The sequence below is a fragment of the Histoplasma capsulatum genome (assembly GCF_000150115.1).
Source record: "Histoplasma capsulatum G186AR genomic scaffold supercont2.4, whole genome shotgun sequence".
Lineage (NCBI taxonomy): Eukaryota > Fungi > Ascomycota > Eurotiomycetes > Onygenales > Ajellomycetaceae > Histoplasma > Histoplasma capsulatum.
In genome coordinates this window covers 2,257,379-2,282,588 of record NW_025544804.1, presented here as the reverse complement: position 1 = coordinate 2,282,588, position 25,210 = coordinate 2,257,379, and the positions used below count along the sequence as shown (strand labels likewise).

Sequence of the window (25,210 nt, the reverse complement as noted above, 5' to 3'; positions counted from 1 at the left end):
CTGATATGGGGAGAATGCTTGATCGCACAGAGCATTAATTTACATATCAAACTATGCCTTTTAAACCCTTCCGGCCACCGCTGATCAAAAAATCACCGTCAACATCAGCATGTGTCGAGTCTACCGGAGATTCTGGTCATCTTACTAAACGTCGAAGAATCACTGCTGAAAGCTTTGACCTAGCAGCTAGTGATAATGATGGTAATGGGAAACGTACAAAATCAGAACATGTACCCAGGGTGTCTAATCCAAGCTCAAAGTTGGTCTCTGACCGAAGGGCGCTGGTTCCGAAGTGGAATCTACCAACGGAGGTGAATGTGGATGATGGTGATGATGATACGTCGGCGGCGGATTTTGGGATGGAAACATATTACAATGTTCTCTGGTATGTAAGTTTGTTGACGAAGCTTTCTTTTTTTTTTTTTTTAACTGGAAATAAATTGGTAATGTAAGGAAGGGTTAATGGCTTTTGGCTAACATTCCGCTCCTCGGGATTTTGTTAGGCGGAAACCTACTGCCAAAAAGCATAAAACGTGGGATGGTGATGGAATCCTAACTGTCAGTGGTGGTTATGCGTCTCTGCAGGACATATCTGGGCGGGATTTTGGGAGAATCATGTTCAATTCTCCTCTCCTGCCCGGTTCGACATTATCGGTTGGCGGAAAAGAGGTTGAAGTTGACTCTGTCTTGTCGAAGAAGGAGTTCCTCTCTGGTCGGCCACTTTTAGGTGCTGCCAAACCCTCACTTGCGACCATACCTATCGACAAACCCAATGAAAATGCCGGTGATCCAGTTCGTGTGTCCCGCATTTCATCTGCTATATCGACGAATGGCACCATTAGACTTCCCCCTAAAGCCAAAATCACACGAGAGAACAGAGACAACGAAGGAGAAAAGAGACTCCTTAACATAGCTGCGCCTAGAAGCTTTGCGGCGAAGAGTGTCTTCAAAAATCCTCTCAAAGATAGCACTGTACTAGTGCAGAAGCCTGATGGCAGTCCCATTCCACGACATGATCCCACGGCTCCTGGCGCGGTCATCATGAAACGGCCAAAATCAGTCCCTAAAGGCAAACAAATTGTTGATGTCGTCCTTGATCCGCTTTTGGCTAAACATCTCCGTGAGCATCAGCGAGAAGGTGTTAAATTTCTCTACGAGTGTGTCATGGGAATGCGATCTTTCAATGGTGAAGGGGCGATCCTCGCGGACGAAATGGGTCTAGGGAAAACCTTGCAGACCATAGCTCTTATATGGACCCTCTTGAAACAAAACCCAATATACGAGGCTCAACCAGTGGTTAAAAAAGCCCTGATAGTTTGTCCCGTCACATTAATCGATAACTGGAAAAAAGAGTTCCGGAAATGGTTAGGTAATGAACGCGTCGGTGTATTTGTGGCTGATGCCAAAAGGACCAGACTCACCGATTTTACCATGGGCAAGAGCTATAGCGTTATGATCATCGGATACGAACGTCTCCGAACCGTACAAGAGGAGTTATCGAAGGGATCTGGGATTGATATTGTCATTGCGGACGAGGGGCATAGGATGAGGACTGTCCAAAACAAGAGTGCACAAGCGATACAATCGTTGAATACTTCAAAACGAATCGTTCTCTCCGGAACCCCGATCCAGAATGACCTAACTGAGTTTTTTGCCATGGTTGACTTTGTCAATCCTGGCCTTCTAGGAACATTCAAAATGTTCATGAAAGAATTCGAAGGGCCAATTGTGAAAAGCAGACAGCCAGGGGCTTTGGAAAAAGACATCGAGAAAGGAGAAGCGAGGAGTGAGGAATTGACAAACCTGACGTCCTTGTTTATTTTGCGGCGAACTGCGGACATCCTCTTGAAATATCTGCCTCCCAAAACCGAATATGTCCTATTCTGCAACCCTACCTCCTCTCAGAAAAATATCTATCACTATGTTCTCAGTTCTCCGATTTTCCAATGCGCTTTGGGAAATTCGGAGAGTGCTCTACAGCTTATTACCATTCTCAAGAAACTGTGCAACAGCCCTTCCCTCTTAAAGCCTAGAAACTCCGATCAAACTCCCAATTCTACGCTTGGTGCCTTAATTTCCAGTCTTCCGCCAACTGTTCTTCGACACCTATCTCCTGCTTCGAGCGGTAAAATCAGAGTCCTTGACCAACTACTTCATAATATACGTCATACTACGTCCGAAAAGGTTGTCCTTATATCAAATTACACATCCACTCTTGATCTCCTTGCGACATTTCTTACTTCCCTATCCTTGCCATTTCTGCGCCTGGACGGCTCCACCCCACCTTCAAAACGACAAGGGCTCGTTGATGATTTCAACCGCTCATCCTCATCTTCAGTATTCGCATTTCTTCTCTCAGCCAAAGCGGGAGGTACAGGTCTCAACCTTATTGGAGCCAGCCGGCTCATTCTTTTTGATGTTGATTGGAACCCCGCAACGGATATACAGGCCATGGCGCGAATACATCGTGATGGTCAGAAACGACATTGCCGAGTCTATAGACTTGTGCTGAAAGGAGCACTGGAGGAGAAGATTTGGCAAAGACAGGTCACTAAGATAGGACTGGCAGACAGCGTGATGGACCAAAAAACTGGTGTCTCTCAATTTTCGCGTGAGGAACTTAGGGATTTATTTCGCCTTGACGAAGGGACTACTTGCCAAACACACGAATTAATCGGTTGTCAATGCGGTGGTAGGGGAGAACTAGATATCTCGAAATCTGACAAGCAAAGCGAAGTTTCGGATGTGGACTCTGAGGACAGCGAAGACGAAATCATTGATTTTACAAAGCTGATAAAGGCCTCGCGGCTCCAAGCCCTAAATTCAGAAAATATGTCGACGAACAGGCGTAAATCCAGGAACGAAAAATCCAAAATGCTCTCTCTGATGCAATACACTCATATCGACCCTTCTCTGCTTTGTTGTGCGCCATCGCTTGATAAATCCCCGGAAGATTTTAACACTGGGAACAGCAAAGAACTCGAGGCCCATATCGACGACAGTGTCCTACTATCACTACTGAAAGAGGAAGGCAACGGTGTGGGATTTTTGTTCAAGAAATGCGCATCTTCTGGAATGCCTTTGACCTCCATTTAATGGTCCCTTTCCTTCAGAAATTATTACATATGTTTGAAATGATTTGTTTTCTAGATTCCAACTCGGTTCTTTCACATTCTGGAGAAACATACAACATCTTTATATGGTCTTTTTTCTTCATTATATTCCCACATGACTATCCGTTTTTGATGCTACAACATATTCTGCATGTCTCTATCATGCGATAGATGTTATAGAATTAGCATTCAGGTTCAAAATATAGACACCACCAATATCGATTACTTAGTTCAATTTAAGTCGTTCCACGTTAGATGCAAATATCAATCCTTTTAGCTGTGTGTAACCAATGAGACATGTAAGGTTCGATCGAATAACCGAAACGCTTTGCTGGGGAATTGTGCTAAATTGCAATATCACATAAATCACATAGGCACAATGCTTCATTATTAGGAGAAAAATATGCCAGATAGAAAAACTCGCTATATCGCTCGAGAGATTGTAATCATTGCACTTCTCATCCTTAAAAGCAAACCAACCAAACCAGCAAGCCATTTCCATCCATCCACCTTCCCACCCATATCACCAAATAAACAGCCAAAGAATGCCAGTGCCTACTAAAAATCAAAGATCAAACTAACCCGGCCAGAAAATTTGCAAACCAAGTTTTCATGCAAAGCACAATGTGTCCACCACCTAATTAGTATCTCAGTTTCCCTACCAGTCCGAATGTATACGCCGTCTCCGCCTCACTCTTCATCTGTATCATATAAACTTTGAAATTCCCACTGACTACACCACCCTCCTTCGCTACACCATCATATCTTTCCCACACGGACACAGCGATTCCGGTCCTAGCCACTCTTTCAAAATTGCTTTCGCCAAGACATACATCCAGCAACACCTCCCCTTTTGTCTTACCTCGGATGAGAATGCGCTTTTCGTCCCGACGAGCTGACGATACCGGTGCCGCCGGAGCAACTTGCGCGGGAACAGCGGAAGGTTGTCCATCCGGCGTCATCGGCTCCATATTGCCAAAGTCTGCAGGAGATATCCCAGCATCTACTCGATTAGTTCCAGCAGTACCTGGGCGGGATGGGCCGGAAGGCGCGTGCAAGATTGTAAGACGAGCAGCCCCCATATCCCTCCATTTCGATGCAGATTCCCGAGCATATAACCTAATCTTGGCGTTTGAAAGGCCAATACCGCCGGCTGCGTTTTTCGCAAGGTCATAACCCGTTTCGAAAGGTGAATTTGGGAAGGTGGATCCAGACCGAGTGGACGTTGAGTAAAGACTGCCGCGTTGGCTGCCAGTGCGGGATGTGATGGTTGATCGGGCGATACTGAACATCTTGCTCCCTGCGCCGAATTTTTTGAGAGCTGAGAATGCACTGGACATTGTGCCAACGCTGGAATCCGTCACGCCAGCCACAGACGGGGCAGGGGCGCTCGAGGCACGATAACTGCTGCTTGACCAATTGAACCACCCACCGAATCTGCTCCTGCGGTTGGAATTTTGGCGGGCGAGCGACGTAGGCTGCACAGAATACGGACCGCGGGCATTCTGTAGTGCGATGTAGGTCGGGTTATTTATTCGAGAGTGATTGATAAGTCCATATAACTTCTCGCACTCCTCAGGGTTTCGTGAACGGAACATGATATTGTTCCCTGTGGTGATTTGGGATTTTGTCGTGGGAGGTGAGCGTATGGATATATCTAAAGCAGTTCCGCGTCGAATTGGGACAAGAGGGGTTAATTCCAGAGCGATTAATGGTTTTTCAGAGGGAATGCCAGAATCCGTGTCCTCTTCATAGGGTCCTACGCGTTGCGAATGTTCAAAATTCATCTCATAAGCTTCAATCAGACCCGGGGTAATCACAATGCTGCATTCATCCGGATAAAGTGCCTCCCAAGTACCCTTCTCATTCCAGGAGAAAATAAATGCAATAGACTTTGCGGATTTGGAAGGCTGTAGTGGAATACTTTTGCATGGTGACTGGGAAGCGGAATTTGAAGGTCCAAGAGTTCCCTCCGGATCAGTTGGAGGTTCCGACGGCTGCAATATATTGCAAAGCTGGCGAGCTCCAACCGGCGGCAATGGCGTTTCATTGTCATCTCCTTCCAACTCCTCGTCCGATGTCTCCGAGGAAGAGTTAATTTCGTGGTGCTCAATGGTAGATGTATCAGAGCTGTCTGGAGACTCTGTTGCCGTTGAAGGCTCGTACTCGTGCTTGAGCGGAGACGAGGATCGTCGATTTTGGTTATTGCGACGCGACGTTGGGCTTAAAACAGGGGTAGAATGTCTTGGAACGGTAGGACTTGGTGAACTATGAGGTGGTGGCAATGGAACATCTTCGGTATATACTGTGAGGTCTCGACGAAGAATATCTTCGTCTAGGCCTTCACTGCGCTTAGCTGGACTTCGCCTGACTTTATTGGTCGTAATTGATGGCGCTGGCGTCTCCTCTTTAGGAGGAGATGTAGCTAAGCTGCTTTGGGGACTGCCTTTCCTGATTTTAGGAATAAGCGGCAGTTCTAGGGATGGAACGGGAGAGAGAGAACGCCGGCCTAGTGGTCTCCCGAGTTGGGGTTTTGGAGAGCTAATTTCGGGAGACGAGCCTCTCTTTATGGGTAATCCAGCTAGACCTGTTTCTTGAGGATAAGTAGATTTTGTCTCGGGAGATTTAGGTCCAGCAAATGGAAGATCAGATACACCTCTCTCCTTCTCTGGTGTTCTTGTGCCACTTGACGGTGGGCTTGACATAGACAAATCTCCATAGTTAGGTCTCCTCTTGGCTTTCGATCTCCTCAAATTTGTTGGAGAAACACCGCCAGCCATATCCATAGCTTCGTTAAGGCTTCTGGGTTTAGCGACTGATTCCCGCGGCTTCGTAGGTGTATGAAGCGAGATATTTTCTGATTCCTTTCGAGAATGCGGAACGGAAAGGGGTTCTTTCGGACTGTAGGTATCGCGGGAGAAACCCAACGATTGCCTCGATATTTCAGTGTCAGAGCCAATATGTGCTTTCCGCCCTGTAACAAGAGATACCACTGTAGCCTGTTCGCCAATAGGCACGTCCATATCTGTGGGACTTGGGCTTCTCTTCTCAGACACGGTAGACAGTTCGGAGCCCTCTTGCCGCACCCTAGTGGGCCGGTTTCTGGCTTTAGCCCTATTGATAAAGCTCATAGATCGGTCGATCTTTGGCGGAACGGGGCTTAATCCAATCATCTGAACCCATTCAAATCCTATCTGCTCGTCATCTGTTTTGAAAGTAATCAACTCTTTCCAATCCTTCTCCTCTCCTGGCACACCCCTTATCATAATAATGATCTCGCCCTTTCCGTCACCATTTCGAGCAGATGCTCGGCCCCGGTCTATTGGCGGAAACAAAAGCCAGCGACCGGTGTCATCGACTTCGCATATTAGCAAGTCACCACCAGGTGTTTCGTTAGGGGGGTTATCACGAAGTAGAAGTTCGGCACGGCAATCGATTTGCTGACCAGTGGAATGAAGCAAAGAGAGATTAAAAAAATCGCGAGCTCGAACCCGTCGAGTCTTATGAATGGCTATGTCGGCAAGTACGGCGAGGTTTCGTGGATTTCGGGCTCTCGTAGCGTCAATGGCAGCCGCCATATCGTCTTCGAGCCTTGCTCTCTCTTCATTTGAGCGTCGCCTAGCATCCGTGACAAGGCTCTGATACACCATTGCCATCTCTTCGGCCTTCGGGGATGTCCGTACATAGTTGATGCCTTTGAAAGTCTTTGAAAGATATTTCAGTCTTACCAGTGGCCTCTTGAGAAGAAATGCGACGTCCACCTTCTCCCCATCTCCGTTTACTACATCCCCATCTTCATCCTGCGCCATCCCGGCGTATAAGCTTTGAGTCTCCGGGTTGATTTGATTCGACGGATCATCGTCGGGTGGTGCAAGGTTAACGATAACGTCTTGAAATCCCAGGCGCCAGGCCTTTAAATAGTCCCGATAAACTTTTTGCGCACCTTGAGCCCAGGATAAAAGAGCCTCCGGGTTATTCAATGGCGCTCGCTTATGAAGCGAGTTAAGTCGTTCGAGCGATATGCCCATATCAACGATGGGCCTCGTAAAGTTTTCATCGTCTCTTGGGTTGCCAGAAGGGCGGAAAAGGCCTGCAGCGATTGCCGAATCGGATTTGGATAAGACTGACGTTAACAGAACAGGTATGACACCACCGACAAGAGTCCTCAATTCACGCATATACTTGGCTTCGTCAGATGAAAATTCTTGCATTATATCGTCGATGGTGGCGGTTGCCAATCGACTTCTATTTGTGCGGATGCTCCTGGCAGATCTTATACTGCGGCTTCCATCCCCAGGGATCGATAAAACTGATATAAGATCGGCATGAGTTGTAAGCCGACGTTTTAAACCATTCTTCGGACCGGGTAGAGAGTTTGGATCGAATTGATCCCTAGCTTCTGACTCCAACTGCCCATCATGGTCCGTTTGAGTATTTGCCCGTAGATCGGTAGGTTGTTCATTCTGACACGCTGTCTCTGTTCTAGTGCTCAACGTGTCCACAGACATTATCGTAGAAAGTCGGTGGGCGCCAGTCCCTGGAAACGGCCTCCTTAATGTCAAGGGAGGTGGTCGATCGGATATTGATACCTCAGATCCGTCTGAAGAACGAAGATCCAAGTTCGACCCTTGCAGAGCTTCATCAAGTGACTCTTGGAGAGTTGACATTTTGCCTGCTTCGGTAAAAGAATTTGGACGCTTCCTTGCTCCTGTTCTTCTCAAAGTTGGTGGCGAAGATTCCCGGGTGTCTCCCGATATTTCACTGAGCTGCTCATTGTGGGGTATTGTGCCGTCGTGAGGTCCTGTCCACCCTTCTGTCGAAGGCGGGCTTTTCGAATTCCTTTTATTCCCTTTTGACCCTCGTCTCCCTTTCGTATTTTTTGCTTGCAATGATGACCGAAAACTGCCAGAGTCGTCCACATAATCGCTTTGGGATGGGTCTTTTCTCCGTGACCGTGAATCCAGAGGCAACGGCACTTGAACAAGAAGATCTTCATCCTCTGTAAAGGGGTCAGGAGTAGATGAAAGCCACGCTTCGACGTTAGATCCGTGGTTTCGAGGAGCTGGTACCGGGGATGACGAGGGCTCGTGTTTCCCGAAAATCTTTTTCGATTCATCAATAACATGGTTGAAAATGCCCCCTTTAGGAGGCCGTAATGTCCTTGGTGGGAGCTTGTGCGTCTGTCGTCTAGAGCGATTCTCCTGTTCAGAAAGTTCGATAACCTCACTGGGTTCAGTTGACCATTCATCATCACCAGGCCTTTTTCGTAAATGCACGTCTCTCGCGCCGTAATCATGACCCTTTTGCTTCCTAGGCTGTGACTGTTGTTGCGTTTTAAAGGCCGAGGTCTGGTCACCGACAGAACTCTCCACTTCGGTTTCAAGAATAGACTGGGATCCGCAGGTATGCCGCGACTTTGGGCGCTCACTCCTTCTCGAGGAGGACACCGAAGTCGCATATACTCTGATTCCGTCGCCGGGCAGAGGATTGGAGCTGGGATTGGTTCCGCCACTATGTCCGCAGGTCTTCTCCTTTTCCTTGGTCGTTGATGTCGACTTCCCATACCGGTCAAAAACGTCAGTCTTCCTCTTATGTGTCACTTTTTGGGGTAGTGAGGCAGGGGGCGATCTATTCTTCCTCCAGTGTTCATCGCTAATAACCCGCTTGCGTGGGGTACTATTACTTCGAGCCCGCTGAACGTTATTCTCCTTATTCTTGCTACCCTCTTTCGTTCTGCTATGTTTCTTAGTTGTTGGCGAGTTCTGCTTCCCAGTGCGAGACTCCGGGAAACTGTCGCTCTCAGGGCCGACATCGTTTTCCGTAATAACACCTCCACCTTGTTGCTGCCATCGCCGAACCTTCTCTCGTACCGAATTTATGTCGTGGACACCCAATGGTTGCCCAATATCAAGAGGCTTCCCGTTGTGTGGCGTGGACTTCGCCCTTCCACGGTTGGAAGGCCGACGAGGAGGAGTCGGCATTACCAACTACAAATACTCTTGAGTGTTAGAACAAGCTCTTTATGTGAACTGCTGGTTATAACGCTTTGGGATTGCGCATCAAGGGCAACCTTCTTGGTCGTTTTGTTTACATACCAGTAGCCCCGCTCACACCAGTTTGGTGCATAGCAATCCTTAGCCTCTCGTATTTGTTTCTCCCGAGTTCAGCAAAATGGATCGGAGGATATAAAGAGACAGAAGGGTTTGTTAACTAGTTATCGATATGCTTATTAGCTAATAAGTGATCTTTGTTAGCAGTGTATGTTGCCGGGTTCTCTTATGCCATGGAGCAAATAGGGCCGATACCATGTCCACGCGGTCGGGAGAACAGGCTAAATATCCAAGTAAATAAACAACTAGCGAGCTTGAGCTGGCCAGGGACTAAACAAAACTAACACATAGCCACTAGTCCGATTTAATGTTGTATTTCGACCATTAGGAACCAACGTGAAGAATTGGTAACCAAGGCGGATTCAACCGAAATAGCAACTATTTATGAATTGACTGAAACAAAGGGATGAGCTGGCTTTGTTTACTTCGCACTGCCGGCATGCGCATCGCCAAGGGCTAGCTGACTCAACGGTTTGATTGCCTAGTTACCCGACCGGTAGTTTTGGTTGATTTCTATGTGTTTAAATATGTATAATTGGACGAAATTATGGAGTACAAGGATATAAAACATGAAGAGCTCTGTATTCCCCGTAGCTTCCGCTGCCATCTGACAAAGCGCTCCAGGCCCCTGGTGTATAACTAGCCGACGTGAATATGAAAGCAGAAAGGAATAAGGCAGCTATTAGTAGAAAGGAGTCGACCGTCGCATCGGTACGTGGAGAAAGGCGACGAGAGACGAGGTACCATCAATTAGGGCAATTTTAAGTTTTTATTTAATTTTGCGCTTGTCCGAAGCTTCATTGACATATTTAATGGCGTGTGACATGACGCCCATGCTCTTTACCACATAATCTAGGAATACATGTCAGTTTGTTCCTAACGAACCGAGAGGGTATCGTGCAGAAATTCTTCTTACAGGAAGGGATCACGATCCAGATCAAGTTCATGAAAAAGTAGTAGCACCAAAAATAATACGCCTCCGGTCTGCAGTAGCTTAATCCATTGTAGTAGTGGTCGAACATGCTCGTAGCATAGTAAAGGACGTCCCCATAGATTTGGCCAATTGATACGATTAGCTGAAGGGGGTGACGGAGTGGATGTTCGCGCGCAATAAAATAGGCGACGAGGAAGGAAAGGGGTCCCCAGAGAATCTGTCATAGCCAGCCTGTCAGTTCTCGAGCTCGCGCATCCCCAGTATATTGATAATGAAAGAGGGAGACATACAGCCGTGATTGTTTCCATACACAGAACGAAAGGGTCCGAGGTCAAGTATCGGGAGTCGGACAACGAATATTCCTTCCACAGTTGTCCAAAAAGGTCTTGCGCGGGGGCCATACGCGTGTGGTTGACGACAAAGTAACCTTCAAAAAACAAATGAATGCTCCCAGCTGCGACAAGTTACTATTTTATTCGCAATAACCCTGAATCACACAGGGTATATGAACATACTTAACATGAACCATAAAATAGCCACCCTGTCAGCCTTTCCCAGCTTCGGAGTCACGAACGACAGGACTACCAACGTGGATCCTAGAATGAAAGCCCATCCCCCTGCGAATATGGAAATGAGAAAAGGAACAGACCACTCATTGGCAAGGTAACCTATGAGCTCCGCATCAATTGGGTAGTATGGGTGAGAGTTGGATAGGGTGGAATTGGCCATTTGCGCATCTGTCCTCACGGAGAAACCAAGTGAGTGTGGAGGGAAAGGAAATAATGACGAGAAGTCCCAGTTCTCAGAGTTGATACTCCCGATCTGCCTCCTGAAAATAAAACGATAGGAGTTTGTTTTAAGGGCGTATTTAGGTTTTCCATTGGAGCTGCGTGGCCGAATCGGCCTTTGGTGCGTGGGTATATTTAACGCTTACTTCCATAATCACCACATGCAGTTGACGAGCTCTCCCATCCTCCACCAACCTAATGAAACTCATCTGAAGGAGCTTTGCAGGCGGCGCCCTATGAGTTCCGCGATCTCGAACCTGTATCTCCGCATCTATGGCATCAGACAGGAGGAGGAGCCCGAGAGCTATCAGACCTGATGTGACCGTATTACCAGAACTGCCACCCAGGATCGCAGCTATCTTCCTGATCTGCTTTGACGTCAAGGCTGGGTAAGTACATGTGTATTCGCGAAGCACCTAAACAACTTGGGCGCCATTGATCGGTTCATTGTATTGACGGCTGTCTTTTATTTTTATGTAGCTACACGGTAAAATGGAAGCGAGCTATACCAGAGGGTATGTTAGAATCTCGGCCCTCCGTTCCAAGTCACATGGATTAAGACGAGCACAACAGTTGTCCTGGAGAACGTCGTTGAATATAAATCACTCCCATCAGGTTTACACAATGTCAGGGAAGATCTTGTGTACGTCAAGCTTTCTGGACCTTGTCATTCGCATTTTTTTTTAACAACCTATTCCGCAGTTATTTCGTCCATCAGCAATATGCTGGCATCAGCGCGTTTATCAACCACCCCGCAGCAGAGTCCGAGCGGAACGCCTTGATGATAGCTGTTGGGGTTCTAGTACCACTCAGCTACGGTAGGCTAGGAAAAGCTTGGAGACATACTGCGAAACTAAAGGAATTGGCAAGGTATGACCTGAACTGGCTGGGGGGCTGGAATCATACTCCTATTTTCGGACTAATTATATGAATCACAGGAGTCTTGCAGATGATTCTGATAATACAGAGCCCTTGTCTGCGTACTGGGAGACGCACCAATTGTCCGAAGATACTGTGTCTCCTCCAGATTCCCCGTCAGGTGCAATCGCAAGCCTAAAAACTCCTGTTCGTGACGTTTATGCCAGACATCGCGCGCTTAGCGATGCCACAGCGCTTTTGACCTCGAAACAATCGCTTGCGCCCTATCATCCGGCTCTCTCTCTTCCAGAGTTCTTAGATACTTTTGGACCGCTAGTTTTCCAATTGTACCGAGCAGCTCTATTACGCAAACGGATTCTTTTAGTGGGTGAGGCGCCCGTGGAAGAATCATGTAACTTCGGTTTGTCACCCTAACCCCCCAGACATCAGACATTGCCTAGCGACTAACGTCCAAACCCAAGTCTATGACTTGGCTCTTCTCTCGTCGCTTCCGCAATCCCTACTCCCTCTTCTCCCAGCAACTGCTTCTGCAGCTCTAAGGCCTCGACCTCTATTCAGTATTGGCATCCATGACATGCCCTACATAGCGTCACTCTCATATCCTGCCGTCTCGGATCCCGATAGCTGCTGGATTGCATGTACTACTGACCGTGTGCTCAGTTTGAAACCCGAGCTTTATGATGTGCTCGTAAACCTGCCCCCGGCTTACTCTAAACATGCACCAGTAAAGACCTACCCTGCCATAACACTCACAGCTCCTCGTACATCACATAAGCAGCAACAAAAACCTATGAATATCAAGGCCACCCAGCGGGACGCCCGCCGATATTTGGCCCTTAAGAGGGGACTTAGCGAACTCTCTAGAGGTGACTCTGCATCCGCGAGGGATGATGAGGAAGTTTCGGATAGCACTTCAACTTTCTCTTCTAGCTCGATTGTAGAACCTGTCTCTTGGCCACTCCTCGCGTACACATCCTTCCTCTGGTGGGCCTCGGCGGGTGAGAAGCGTGAAGGTACCGCCGAAGGAGAAAACGAGGAGGATTCCCGTCTTTTACTGATCGATAATATCAACGCGCCTCTCCCTACTTATCCAAGCACGCTAAGCCGTCGCGGTAGCATTACGCTACAGGATCAGAGCACCCACCAGCCACAAGAAATCGCATTAATAACCTATTTCCGCCGTCTAACCACACAAATATTCACAGTGGTTTCTGACGTCATCGCGCGTCAGGATGAAAACGCAGGAGTGGCCGAATCCGCATTGGTCCCTGAGAGCAACGGATCCAATATCGACACTGATGGAGATTCCGCGCTGGACACGGCGGTATCTTCTACCGAACCCTTACTGCCTTCATCGTCTTCCCACAATTTGTTAGACGAGGACGATATCATCACTATTACATCTAGTGACATGACGGAGATGGGGCTGGATACATGGAGTGTATCGGATCGAGCATTTGTGGAGGAACTTGTGCAAGTCTGGTGGGGTCGCAAGGCACAAGTTCACGGAGCGAGAATTAACTGCTGTGGGGTACGAATTCTTTAGCAGGAACTATATGCAAAAGCAATACATACGTGGATGTGATCTATATTGCTTGCCTATGTTGTCGAATTAATGCAGATAGCATATCATGGGGTGCCAGCTTCTACGTGCTTAAATAAAACCTATCGCCATTTGTAATTTGTTCAGAGCATACATTCAATATTCTATTTGTAAAGTGTTTTTTCGACGTATTCAGGGTGGAAATATCAAGAGTGAATTTTCATCTGCAGCTACCAAGATATGGGTTCCAACGTTGGGATTTTGGGACGTAGTTTTCTAATTTTTGCCGGACCACCACTTCTTCCTGGCTAAACCCATATAGCCACCCCTAATGAGTTACCAGCACATGAACGGGTGGTTGAGCATTGAATGACATGAACATCAGTGAAACAAGTCTCTTGGTTTCTTAAAAAACATTAAAGAAAAATAATGATAATAAAAAAATAAAAATAAAATCACAGGGGAACAAAAAGGGACAAGCCATAGAAGAACGCCTAACCCCATAGAAATGCCGAAAATAAAATTGAAATAAAATAAAAGCAACATTGAGCTACATGACGATAAATTGCTAGCGATTCAACCCAACGGGAATGTCAGATAAATGCAGCGGGCCACTGAAGATATCGTAAAAGGAGGAGAAAACGCACTTTGATAAGACGGGATTGGATTGGAGATGATAGACGCTAATGAATGCTTTTTGCTAGAAAGGCGAAAGGAAGACGAGGGTGAGGCTTCGAGCATGATGGGCAAAATTGACATCGTGCAAATCAGACAGAAATGAAAGGATTGGGATGAAAACTCCAAGGTCAAAAGCGGAAATGAAAGGAAGGAAATATTAGCACTCGCGTAGAAGGGTATCTCGAACTTCGATACCCTATACAACTGTAAAAGACATTACAAAACAATAGGGGGGGGCGAAACAAAATAAAACAGATATATCACTCGGTATCCACCGAATGGCTAAAAGGAACTCTACTCTTGGAAGTAAATATCGCTTAATATCTTCCAATAGGCGCGCTGAAATCTCTCTTAGCTACTCGACTAGAGGCTCGACTACTTGTAGGAATTTTCTTTGAGCTATGGATTGGCGTAGTGTTGGCATTTGCGAGGCGGGAACGAGAACGTGAGGACGAACGCGAAGCGGCATCATTAGCGCTAGCAGATCTTTTCAGAGTCTGTGCACGACCCCTTCGCGCGCGGATCTGGGCGAGTGCTTCTTCTCGCGTGACAGGGGTACCAGGGATGGGGCAGTTCATGGTAGAAGAGTAATCGTCAGCGTGGAGAGGAATAGTTGTAGTAGTGGACATTGCTGTCATGAGTTCTGTTACTTTTGGCGTCGTGGTATCAGTAGGGTCCCTTCGGGGTGGTAAATGGCCTGTTTCGATATGTAAAGTTCGAGGGAAGGAGCGGAAGGAACTTGCCAATTCGAGGGGAGCCGGAGGTTGCGTGACAGGTTTGCTGACATTCTGTGCTTGGCCTGGAGGTTCTGTTTGGAAGTCCGTATGTTTGGGATCTTCCATTTCTATCTCTGTGGTTGGCGACACCGGTGGAGAAGCGGGGGAGGGATTATGGTGGGGACCAGCTGGCAGCGGCGAGGGTTCGCGGCTAATGGTATGTTGTAGAATTGATGGCTTCATAGCCACATTATTTTGAGTTGCACAGGGCGACACTGTTTTAAACGTCCCCGTATCTGGACAGAAAGCTACTGCAGGCTCCGTGACCTGCGTTTCCTGGAGTGTTCTGGGGTTCGAATTACTGGCTGGAGGTCTTGTCACTTGAGGAGCAGGTTGGTCGTCTGATATGAGGTTGCCAGAATTTCCCTCCTTTTCCCGATTCATTCTATCCCACTCGGCATCATAAATGTACCTAATCCCCTGCATTTCTGCGAGTCGACAGGAGCAACGATGAAATTGGCATTCCATCTTGAGGAAATACACCATATCTTCTGCCTTTGATCGCAGGCGTTTCTCCCATTCAAGGTCCTGCTCCAAATTTTCGACAAGTTGGTCGTACACAGCTGCTTCAGGATCCTCATTTTCCTTACATGAATTGCGCCGCAAAACCTTCATTTTAAGTGGAGATCCTAGTTGCGGGCTTGTAATTTGAGAGGATACGCCGCTCTTCCGGGGACTCGATGGCCTTTGGTGCGGTTTTAATCTCCACGACATTGGGGTGTACGTAGTAACATCTCTCTCCACGAGTGGAAGTCTGCATTTGGGTGTTTCTCCTCTCATTTCTTCGGCCCGTGCCTCGAATGTATCTGACTGGTTGTTGGTTTCAACAGACCTAACCTTCTCCTTCAATACCTCTATTTCTTCCGCCAATCCGGACAATGCATGTGCGTGTTCAAATGCTTCCTGTTTTGCTTTTTCTTTAGCTTCCCTCTCGCTAGCAACATTTTCTCTTAATGTCTTCATTTCTCCCCTTAACGATTTAAGCTCCTCTTGAGCTTTAACGAGAGTTGATCCAGCCCGGAATGCCTCCTTTCGTGCCCGTCGGACCTCCTTTTCAAATACTGCTCTTTCATGGGTTTGCCTCTCCTTCAAAGAATGCAATTCCTCCATTAGGGACTCCAAACGCTCGCTGACTCTTCGTTCTCGTGCATTGGCCTCTGACAGCTGAGCTAGTGTTGTTTGAAGTGAAGCTTCTGCTTCCTCACGTCCCAGTATCGCCCTGTGAAGGGCAGCTGTGGTGGTGGATGAAGGATGCGACTGAGCTGCTGGACTGGTAGCCCTCGAGAGCTGATTCAGAAATGCCACTTTCGCTTGCACGTCAGAATTCGTCCGTGTATGCTTGTGCCGAAGTGGGGAGAGATCCGAAGGATGTGCTGGAGAGCCGTTCATATTCTGCTGATTGATACGCTCAGGAGAGATAGGGTGTAGAGCGGCGCCAGGTGACGGTTGAAGTTTAGGATGTATGGGTTCCATGAGTGAGGATGAAGTACTAAATCTATGGGCCTCAGGCTTTTGATTGTTGGGGCACTCTGACAGCATAATGTATGACAACGCTATTGAGGAGAGCGGCAGGATTGGAATGTGGCGTGAAAATTGAAATCTCGCACTGCCAGGACATCCTTGTCTCTTTCGGTAGAGTTGTTGTTGAAACAAAAAGTCTGGTTGCTAGGCAACGGGCGCTAAGGGACAAATCACATGTTATACAGTCACGTGGCAATAGCAGCCGATCTTCCTGGCACAACCAAGTCCTGTTCAGGAAATTTAAACCCTATACCACTTAGAACCAACTCGTCTGATACATGACGACCCTTTTGTGATGCTCCAAAACGCTGGAATCTAACCTCTGGCTCTTGCAAGCTCACTGAGTTACTCAGACACTCTCAGTGGCGATTATTTTAGGATACTTGTACTATTTCAGATCTCGAAATAATGACGCACCTTACCATCCCAAACTGATACCAAGAAACCGAAAGTTTAAGCTCAACATATTGTATATTGACGGTATCTTTATATAACATTTAACCATGCATGAGATCATAACCCTCCAGCTTGGCCAGAGGAGTAACTACCTCGCGACCCATTTTTGGAATTTACAGGTATTCCACTTCTCTGTTTATTCACCAAACGTTTCAGGCTAACCCCATCGCTAGGAGTCGTACTTCACATATTCCACAGATGAGGAATCCCCAGTCGACCATGACGTTCATTTTCGTCCTGGTATTGGGGCAGATGGGGCTGAAACATTCACCCCCCGGACTGTAATCTATGATCTGAAAGGCGGCTTTGGAGCTCTGCAGAAATACAATGCCCTTTATGGGCTGGAAGAAGCTGCCGGATTACCTAGAGGTTTATGGTGAGAACAACCGCTATTCCAGTTATATTCAATTGGCGCTTAACCGCAACCTCGTTTACATTTAGGGATGGCAATGAAGTCGTACAACGTGAGCCCTCTATTCCACAAACTGAGTATCAGAAAAATTTAGATTTAGGGCTCCCGCTACCTCAACTTTCAGCTGGGACAGTTCGTTACTGGTCAGATTTTAATAAAGTTTACTATCATCCCAAGTCCATTGTTCAACTAAATGAATACGAGCTCAACTCTGAACTAATGCCCTTTGAGAACTGGGAAATGGGTGAAGATCTGTTGCGATCCTTAGATCGCGAGCACGATATCCTCGACAGGGACTTTCGGGCTTTCGCAGAAGAATGTGATCAACTGCAAGGTATCCAAATCTTCTCTGGGACCGATGATGCTTGGGGAGGCTTCGCCGCCAGGTATGTGGACAGGTTGAGAGACGAATTTGGAAAGAAAAGTATATGGTTCTGGGGACTAGAGGACGGCATTAAGGTTCAACGTGTATGTAACAATATAACAGCCATTCTATATTCCCTAACGTGAGTCAACGGGCTAAGTATAAATTTTAGCAAAAGCAAGTCATAGCCAAGGTCAATTTGGCGAAATCTGTCAATGAGATATCTCCGCAAACATCAGCGTATATACCAGTTTTGGACCCCCCACGAAAGGTGCCCACATATGTGCACTCTGACCTAAGATCAGAGTGGTATTCCTCTGCCCTTGTTTTGGCAGCTGTAGAGAGTGTTACCTTACCTACCCGCATCCGATCCCACCGGGGAAATAGTTCCTGGCTACCAGCTCAAGAACGCCCACAAAAAATCTTCGACCTACGAACCGCCATTCTGAAAGAGCATGATGAGCCTGAGCCCGACAGACCAGCGGGTCGCAACAAGCAAACATTGATAGCGGAAGATGAGGTGGAACAGGACGAAGGCCTACTTGAAGGATTTGATATTGACTTCTCTTGGTCTAATTCCGCTCGTTCTCAAAAATTGCACGTTTTTGGCCAAGTCCAAGTCAGCCGTGGATCCGATGTTCAAGCCGATCTGGCGTCGAGATTACCAAGCCAACCCAGTGTTGGCCAATCGCTGGGGCCACCAGGAGCCCTGCAAATGTCAGTAATATATTACTCATATACAACCTTACAAATCTTCCACAGTCCTATTCTTCATAAAGAACATCATGTATCCTTCATTTCCACACATATGCCTCTACTCTACGAAGAGATCGAGAAAAATATCCAAGGCGCATTTATAGTTAGGGATTTACAACGAGCTAACTGAATTGATATGTTCTAGGTACTACATTCCTCTTGCACTTCCTCTCCTTGATAGCTTCCCTAGTGATCTATTTACAGGAAGAGGGCCTTCAAGCTCTGGGCTGAATGTTCGTGCATCCCTTTCTAGTACATCCCAAATTGGGGGGAAAGTGAGGGATCTACAAAACTTTGCATCAAGATTAATAGGGGTAGATGAACGTGAGGCATTAGTCAATGGGCTTGGAGAGATTTCAGAGGCTTATCAAGAGCGGTGGGAAAGCGATTCTGATTCGGGAGATGATTTCTGAGCTTTTCTAATTTTACTCTTTTGGGCACCTGGAAATTTACTTCTTGTCCTCACCCGTGGCGAGGCACTGCCATGGGTATGGCCACACCGATTTCGACAATCTATGACTGGCTCCGTTTTCGGTCCCAAACACTGGAGCAAAACCTTTCTGTCCAGGGGGCAGGTGAATATGGACAGAACACAACACCCAGCTGTTCAAACCCAGAATATACTGTGCTACATATATTCAACTTCATGCTCCTTGATTTCGGGATTAAGGCAGATAATCATTGATACGAGTGTTACAACAAGAGAGATATGCAGGAAATGGCATTCTGTGCATCTTTTCGTTAAAATATAGCATTATCCCATTATGTTGAAACCCAGTCATCCGTCTTTCCAGCCATAATTCGGGACTCATGACTAACCCTTTACTGAGACCTTCTTTTAACTCCATACCTGCCGCCTACTAGGTGTATTCTGAGTGTTTATTATCCTCTCGCCCTTCGTGGTTGTCTCGAAAGCTTGTTGTAATAGCAGGGAGTATCTCTGGGCCAAATATTGCTACATTTGCTCAGACCATTGATGAATACTTATTCTCCAAGCTTTTAGTTGAGGAGTTCTGTGATGAATCTTTTTCCAACCCATATGCATTGGATATTATCAAGCTGCGAGCCTGCATTTTTCAATTCGGCACACTTGACAAAGGGATTTTCGACGAATTAAAATGTTGTAAATTAGAGTTCTGTCTCCGTTCTAATCACCTTGATCGCATTAAACCCCCAAGTTACTTTCTTTGACAACTCGCTCTCAAGCTAAAACAATACTGTACTTGCGGTTTAGGTGACCAATTTCCTGCTTTATTTCCCTTCCGCCATTCCGTTATTTGTGAAACTTTGAAAAATCAAGCATTCAATTGCAATTTGAAGTTTAAAATCCGCTTCTAAAAATTAATATTTTCAGTTAAGGCCAGGCTCTGGTGTGAGGGGTTCAACACAATGTGGTGTGCAATATTTGAGCCTCATTCAACTTGATGTGATGAAGACTAGCATACTCCTAGAAGGGAATGCTTTTTTGTGTCTTTACTAATCCTAACTGGCTCCTAACCCCGTCGTCGAGCTGGTCAAGATGGATTTGTAGTATGGAGGTTTGTCAGAGAAAATATCCTAAAATATCTCGTGAACTTCCCCTTCATCTTATTTACACATGCCCTTCCTTATAAAAACTGCCATCTTTTCGTAATTATCAGAGTTATCATTAATTCTTACAATTTTCTTGGTTAAAAAAAAAAAGGTTCGAAATCAAAAAGGCAACAGGTGGAAGTTGTTATCACCTGTTGCCTTTTTTGATTTCCAACCCACTGCGCCCATAACTTTCAGTTGATCTTCTATCTGAATTATCCGCAAAAGAGGCACCACTTGCTACTTCTACTATATTCATCGATAGGGCATCGGTATCTGCTCCGCCATATTGGATAGCTAGATTCTTCGTATTTCGTAGATAGGCAATACCTGCGGAATGGCGTTCAGATGTGCTGACCATAAAGGTAGCAAGCTTGCCAACTACGAAGGCGATATCTAGCCGAGTCATCACCGCAGCGTAGATACAGGATCCTATCCGACGTTGATAATAGCGGGTATCTTCTGGCGAGGCGGTGCCTTGAGAGCGCAGTAATTGGGCGCCGGATAGGGGCGTAGATGTCTTGCAACTTTGATATTCAGTGATTTGGGCCAATATTCGGACATCGTCGAGTTCCGACAGGTGTAGCAAAAGCTGGTTTGGTTCGAAGCTAGAACCCTCAAGGGTCGTCATTCAGCTGCTTGGCTCTGTCTAGGAGACGCCTATCTAACAACAACGGCTGGAAAGAATGAGCCATTGACCTTGGCCCCTGTGTTATAGCTCTTGAACAGCCTTCCCAAAACTTGGTCTCTATCGAATCTTACTCTGGAGATTGGGTTCCACCAAGATGCAAACAAGACAAACTAAATTCAACATAAAGCTACAGCATCTAACTGGATTTGGTATGTTTGCACTCTCCCAATTGCCAATGTGTCCTCATTAAAGATTGTTACATGGTGAACAGCTTCAACATCCCGCCTATTTAGAACGCCTGCTTATTATCCCGACAAGAGCATCTTGGGGCGTAGACTCCGGGTATTAACGTGTCCTTTTCTCGTCCCCCCCGGTTTTCATCCCTCCTTTGAATTTGACATTTCCACGGTTACGTCTCCCCAAGCTCCTTCGTCTGGTTTCGGCATTCGCATACTCCGCCAGATGTATTTCACAGTTGTATAAGAGAGGTTAATATATTTCCTCATTGTGTTCTGCTCTTTGGCTTCTTTCCTATCCGAAAGCAGAACCAACTTAATTGGTGTTAGCATAGGTAAGTATTTATCTGGAACTCAGAATTCAGCGAGCTTGCGCAAAGTTTCGTTTCAACTAGCTAACAAGTACTACAGCCATACACGACGACTCTCTCATAATGGCTCCTCCGGGACGACGACGACGTTCCTCAGGGCGATTCTTATCATTATACTTTCTCTTCTCCCTCCTTGCGTTCCTCCTTCTCGCAGCTCTTCCCGTCCAAGTTTCCGCGGCTGGCTCCGCAATCATAGGAATCGATCTTGGGACAGAATACATAAAGGCAGCTCTAGTAAAGCCAGGGGTACCCCTCGAAATCGTGTTGACTAAGGATTCCAAGAGAAAGGAAGCTGCCGCTGTGGCATTCAAGCCGGCTCGTGAACAGAATGCCGTTTTTCCTGAGCGATTTTATGGTGGTGATGCGCTCTCGCTTGCCTCTCGATTCCCCGACGATGTTTTCCCTAATCTGAAAGTTCTCCTGGGTATTCCGTTTAACGCTGGAATTCAGAGCTCCGATGGAAAAAATGAAAATGCAGTTGAGATATACAGGAGCCGGTATCCCGCCATTGATATTGGAGAGATTCCACACCGGGGTACTGTTGGGATTAAAAGCAATAAGCTGGGAGAAGATCGAGGTCAGGAACGTTTTATGGTGGAGGAGTTATTGGCAATGCAGTTGAAACAGGTTAAAGCTAACGCGGAGGCGATGGGTGACCGGAGGTCTCAAATCGAGGATGCTGTCATCACCTTCCCGCCATTCTATACTGCAGAGGAGAAACGGAGTGTTGAATTATCAGCGGAGTTGGCCGGGCTCAATGTTATCGCAATGATCAGTGATGGCTTGGCTGTTGGCGTCAACTATGCTACGAGTCGAACTTTCCCCAGTGTATCGGAAGGAAACAAGCCAGAGTATCATGCTGTGTACGACATGGGTGCTGGTTGTACCTCTGCGACTGTTCTCCGGTTCCAGAGCCGGTCCGTCAAAGACGTTGGCCGATTTAACAAAACCGTTCAAGAAGTTCAAGTTATAGGCAGTGGCTGGGATAAGACCTTGGGGGGGGATGCGCTTAATCAACTGATTGTTGACGACATGATCGAGAAATTCCTTGCTACTGAAAAGCTGAAGGATGACTCCACACGGGAAAAACTTAGAGCCCATGGACGGACAATGGCAAAGCTTTGGAAAGAGGCGGAAAGAGTTAGACACGTTTTGAGCGCCAACTCGGAAACTACAGCGTCATTTGAAGGTCTATATCACGATGATGTGAATTTCAAGTATCAAATTACAAGATCTGAGTTCGAGAAACTTTCAAAAACTCATGCTGCTCGTGTCTCAGCACCATTGATTGAGGCTTTGGCATCGGCGAAACTCTCATTGAAAGATTTGGATTCTGTCATTCTTCATGGAGGAGCTATTAGGACGCCATTTGTGCAGAAAGAGCTTGAGTCAACCTGCAAAGGATTCACCAATCTAAGAAGCAATGTGAATGCTGATGAAGCGGCCGTTTTTGGCGCAACATTTAAAGGCGCAGCTCTCAGCCGATCCTTCCGTGTCAAAGATATCAGAGCAGGAGATAGTTCTGGGTTCGCTGTCGGAATGAAATGGAAATCCGGAGACAAGGAGATGCGTCAAAATCTTTTCACACCTTACTCAACAATTGGGACTGAAAAACAGGTGACAATGAACAACTTGGAGGACTTTGATTTCAGTTTATATCAGCAGCTTACGCAGAATGGCAAATTGGTGGACGCACCTCTAGTAGGCATCGAAACGACGAACTTGACTCAATCAGTGGCCACCCTGAAAAATACATTCGGCTGTGCTCCCGCAAATATCACTACCAAACTTTCCATCCAACTTAGGCCCCTCGACGGTATTCCTGAACTTGTGTCTGCAATTGTCAGCTGCCAGCGCATAAGCGAGGAGAAAAAGGGTGTGGTTGAAGATGTAAAAGAATTCTTTGGCTTGGGCTCTAAGAAGAATGACCAACAACCACTTCAAGATGACCCGGCCAAAGAGTCCGTCACTCCGGGCTCTAAATCCTCAGCGGCTGCTTCTGCATCTACTACTACGGCTTCTTCCTCTGCCGGTAAATCTGCATCTGCAAGTTCAGCTGTGGAGCCAGAAATAGAAACCTCCAAAGGTAGTAAAGGAAAAACTGAGACCATACCAATCGCCTTCAACACCTTTGTCCTGGGCATAAAGCCACCTTCAGAAACCGACCTGGCGCGCATAAAGGGTCGTCTTACCTCATTCGACGTCTCCGACTATGCCCGTTTTAAGCGTGAAGAAGTTTTCAATAACCTTGAAGCATTCATTTACCAAACACAGGAACTCGTCGACGATGAGGCCTTCCTAAGAGTGATACCCGCAGATGACCTCGCCAAGCTGAAGGAAACTCTCGCAGAAGCAAGCGAGTGGTTATATGGAGACGGAACAGATGCAACCCTGAAGGACATCAAAACAAGACTAGACAGGTTGAAGCAATATGTTGACCCCGCCCTGAAACGGAAAAATGAATACTCCCTTCTTCCCTCCAAAATAGAAGCGCTACAGAAAGTCCTTAGAAACGCGAAGACTTTTGTAGATGCTATCCAAAAAGAAGTAGATGCGCAGGAGAGTATTCGCTCTTCCTCAGAATCAGCTTCACCAGCAGCCTCTACACCATCCAATGAACCGCCTGCCCCGTCCTCGTCGGATGATTTCGTCTCTCTTGAAGACGAATCCACCTCCACAACAACAACTAACACGCCATCTCCCAAAGCCACCCAGTCATCCCTTTTCGCGGGGATCGACGTCTCGTCACTTGCAAACACCCAGGCCAGTATAATGTCATGGCTCGAGAAGCAACTCCCACTTCAAGAGCAGCTGAGCCAGTACGAAGACCCAATCCTAACTACGGCGTCAATAGAGGCAAAACTTCGAGAGTTGGAACTGGAATTGAATAAAGTTATGACAAAGATGACTGGTTCTGGTGGTGAGAGCCGTAAAAATAACAGCGGGCGCTCTGGTGGTGATGGGAAATCGAAGCAGAAGACTGGGAAGGAGAAGAACAAAGACAAACAACAGGAGACACCGAAGGAGTCGCAGAAGGAGAAGGAGAAGGAGAAGAAGAAAGGCCGAGATGAGTTGTAACAATAGTCATCATGGTCAGTGTCAATTTTTCTTTTTTATTTTTTTCTGGCACCTCCTGATTTTGCCGTGTCCTGTTAAATGTTTGTCAATATCATTATAAGTCTCACCTTCGATGTATTATGGCTTCCTCCTGTGTTTCATTAATCCTTTAAATAAAATCAAACATATACCTGTGTTACTATATTTTTTACATCATATGTTCCCAAACTGCAAACAATGCAGAAAACAAAACGCTACTCAGCACATGATACAAGGGGCCGCATTGAATGTACTATACTTTGCAATATCATCGCAGAAGGCAGTTTTCATTCGGTTTAGATTTCTCATGCATTATCAGTATATTTGATAATGGCTTATATCGCATCAACATTTCAGTAAGCGATATAACAACAGTCTGTATGTTATCTGATACCAGGTTGCTTTCCAGCAGCTTACTTGACGGTTGAAATTATTGTTTTTATTATTTTTATTAATTATTATTTTTCATTTTTTCCCTAAACATTCTTGCTTTTCTTCTGATTTTATACGAATTCAAATCTTGCATCTCAATAGTGTCAAAGCTCCAAGCTTTGCTCCGAAAATCACGGTGGCACTTCAATTTGCAAAAACAATTAATTGCGGACAAAAGCCCTATCCGGTAAGGATCAAAAACGAACTCAAATTGAACTTGCACTTGTTCTAATTTAGATCTCATGCAGAACCTACCGGATACGACGACGGAGTGTCACAATGTTCCCCCCACTTTTCCCCCACCCTACCCCACCCTTCGCCACCCTTCGCTGGTGTTAAGCTTATTTTAAAGTTAATGAATGATATGAGTTGCATTGAGAGTTGACGGTAAGCATGAGTCAGGAACGCATCGTAAAAGTCATGGCTGAGCATGGTTCCAAAGCGGCATCGTAACTATTTTTAATTCAATGCTTCCGTCTCGAAAATGCGAACAGGCGAGGTACGAAAGCTCGGCAAAAGAATGAGTGGAGCAAGAGGGAGGA

General features: G+C 46.5%; 8 protein-coding genes across 8 annotated transcripts; 4 read left to right on the top strand and 4 right to left on the bottom strand.

Annotated features, from left to right (window-relative positions):
* Positions 1-53: 53 nt before the first annotated feature.
* Positions 54-3,096, top strand: HCBG_03810 (uncharacterized protein; the record flags this gene model as incomplete). Its single annotated transcript, XM_045430859.1, has 2 exons — positions 54-385; positions 504-3,096. The coding sequence occupies 2 exons, from the start codon at positions 54-56 to the stop codon at positions 3,094-3,096; spliced, it is 2,925 nt and encodes a 974-aa protein (XP_045289002.1).
* Positions 3,097-3,540: 444 nt separating this feature from the next.
* On the bottom strand, positions 3,541-9,094 carry HCBG_03809 (uncharacterized protein; the record flags this gene model as incomplete). The annotated part of the gene is made up of 1 exon (XM_045430858.1): positions 3,541-9,094. One exon carries the CDS (start codon positions 9,092-9,094, stop codon positions 3,755-3,757), a length of 5,340 nt encoding a protein of 1,779 aa, XP_045289001.1.
* An 898-nt stretch (positions 9,095-9,992) lies between these two features.
* On the bottom strand, positions 9,993-10,886 carry HCBG_03808 (uncharacterized protein; the record flags this gene model as incomplete). The annotated part of the gene is made up of 4 exons (XM_045430857.1): positions 9,993-10,075; positions 10,140-10,374; positions 10,448-10,611; positions 10,673-10,886. The coding sequence occupies 4 exons, from the start codon at positions 10,884-10,886 to the stop codon at positions 9,993-9,995; spliced, it is 696 nt and encodes a 231-aa protein (XP_045289000.1).
* A 254-nt stretch (positions 10,887-11,140) lies between these two features.
* Positions 11,141-13,542, top strand: HCBG_03807 (uncharacterized protein; the record flags this gene model as incomplete). The annotated part of the gene is made up of 6 exons (XM_045430856.1): positions 11,141-11,334; positions 11,426-11,460; positions 11,519-11,588; positions 11,648-11,815; positions 11,884-12,224; positions 12,286-13,542. 6 exons carry the CDS (start codon positions 11,219-11,221, stop codon positions 13,368-13,370), a joined length of 1,815 nt encoding a protein of 604 aa, XP_045288999.1.
* Positions 13,543-14,362: 820 nt separating this feature from the next.
* Positions 14,363-16,294, bottom strand: HCBG_03806 (uncharacterized protein; the record flags this gene model as incomplete). Its single annotated transcript, XM_045430855.1, has 1 exon — positions 14,363-16,294. The coding sequence occupies one exon, from the start codon at positions 16,292-16,294 to the stop codon at positions 14,363-14,365; it is 1,932 nt and encodes a 643-aa protein (XP_045288998.1).
* A 551-nt stretch (positions 16,295-16,845) lies between these two features.
* HCBG_03805 (misato) lies at positions 16,846-18,743 on the top strand (the record flags this gene model as incomplete). Its single annotated transcript, XM_045430854.1, has 5 exons — positions 16,846-16,917; positions 16,972-17,174; positions 17,240-17,678; positions 17,747-18,291; positions 18,476-18,743. 5 exons carry the CDS (start codon positions 16,846-16,848, stop codon positions 18,741-18,743), a joined length of 1,527 nt encoding a protein of 508 aa, XP_045288997.1.
* Positions 18,744-20,050: 1,307 nt separating this feature from the next.
* On the bottom strand, positions 20,051-20,533 carry HCBG_03804 (uncharacterized protein; the record flags this gene model as incomplete). The annotated part of the gene is made up of 1 exon (XM_045430853.1): positions 20,051-20,533. The coding sequence occupies one exon, from the start codon at positions 20,531-20,533 to the stop codon at positions 20,051-20,053; it is 483 nt and encodes a 160-aa protein (XP_045288996.1).
* Positions 20,534-21,203: 670 nt separating this feature from the next.
* Positions 21,204-24,529, top strand: HCBG_03803 (hsp70-like protein; the record flags this gene model as incomplete). Its single annotated transcript, XM_045430852.1, has 1 exon — positions 21,204-24,529. One exon carries the CDS (start codon positions 21,204-21,206, stop codon positions 24,216-24,218), a length of 3,015 nt encoding a protein of 1,004 aa, XP_045288995.1.
* Between the last annotated feature and the right edge of the window lie 681 nt (positions 24,530-25,210).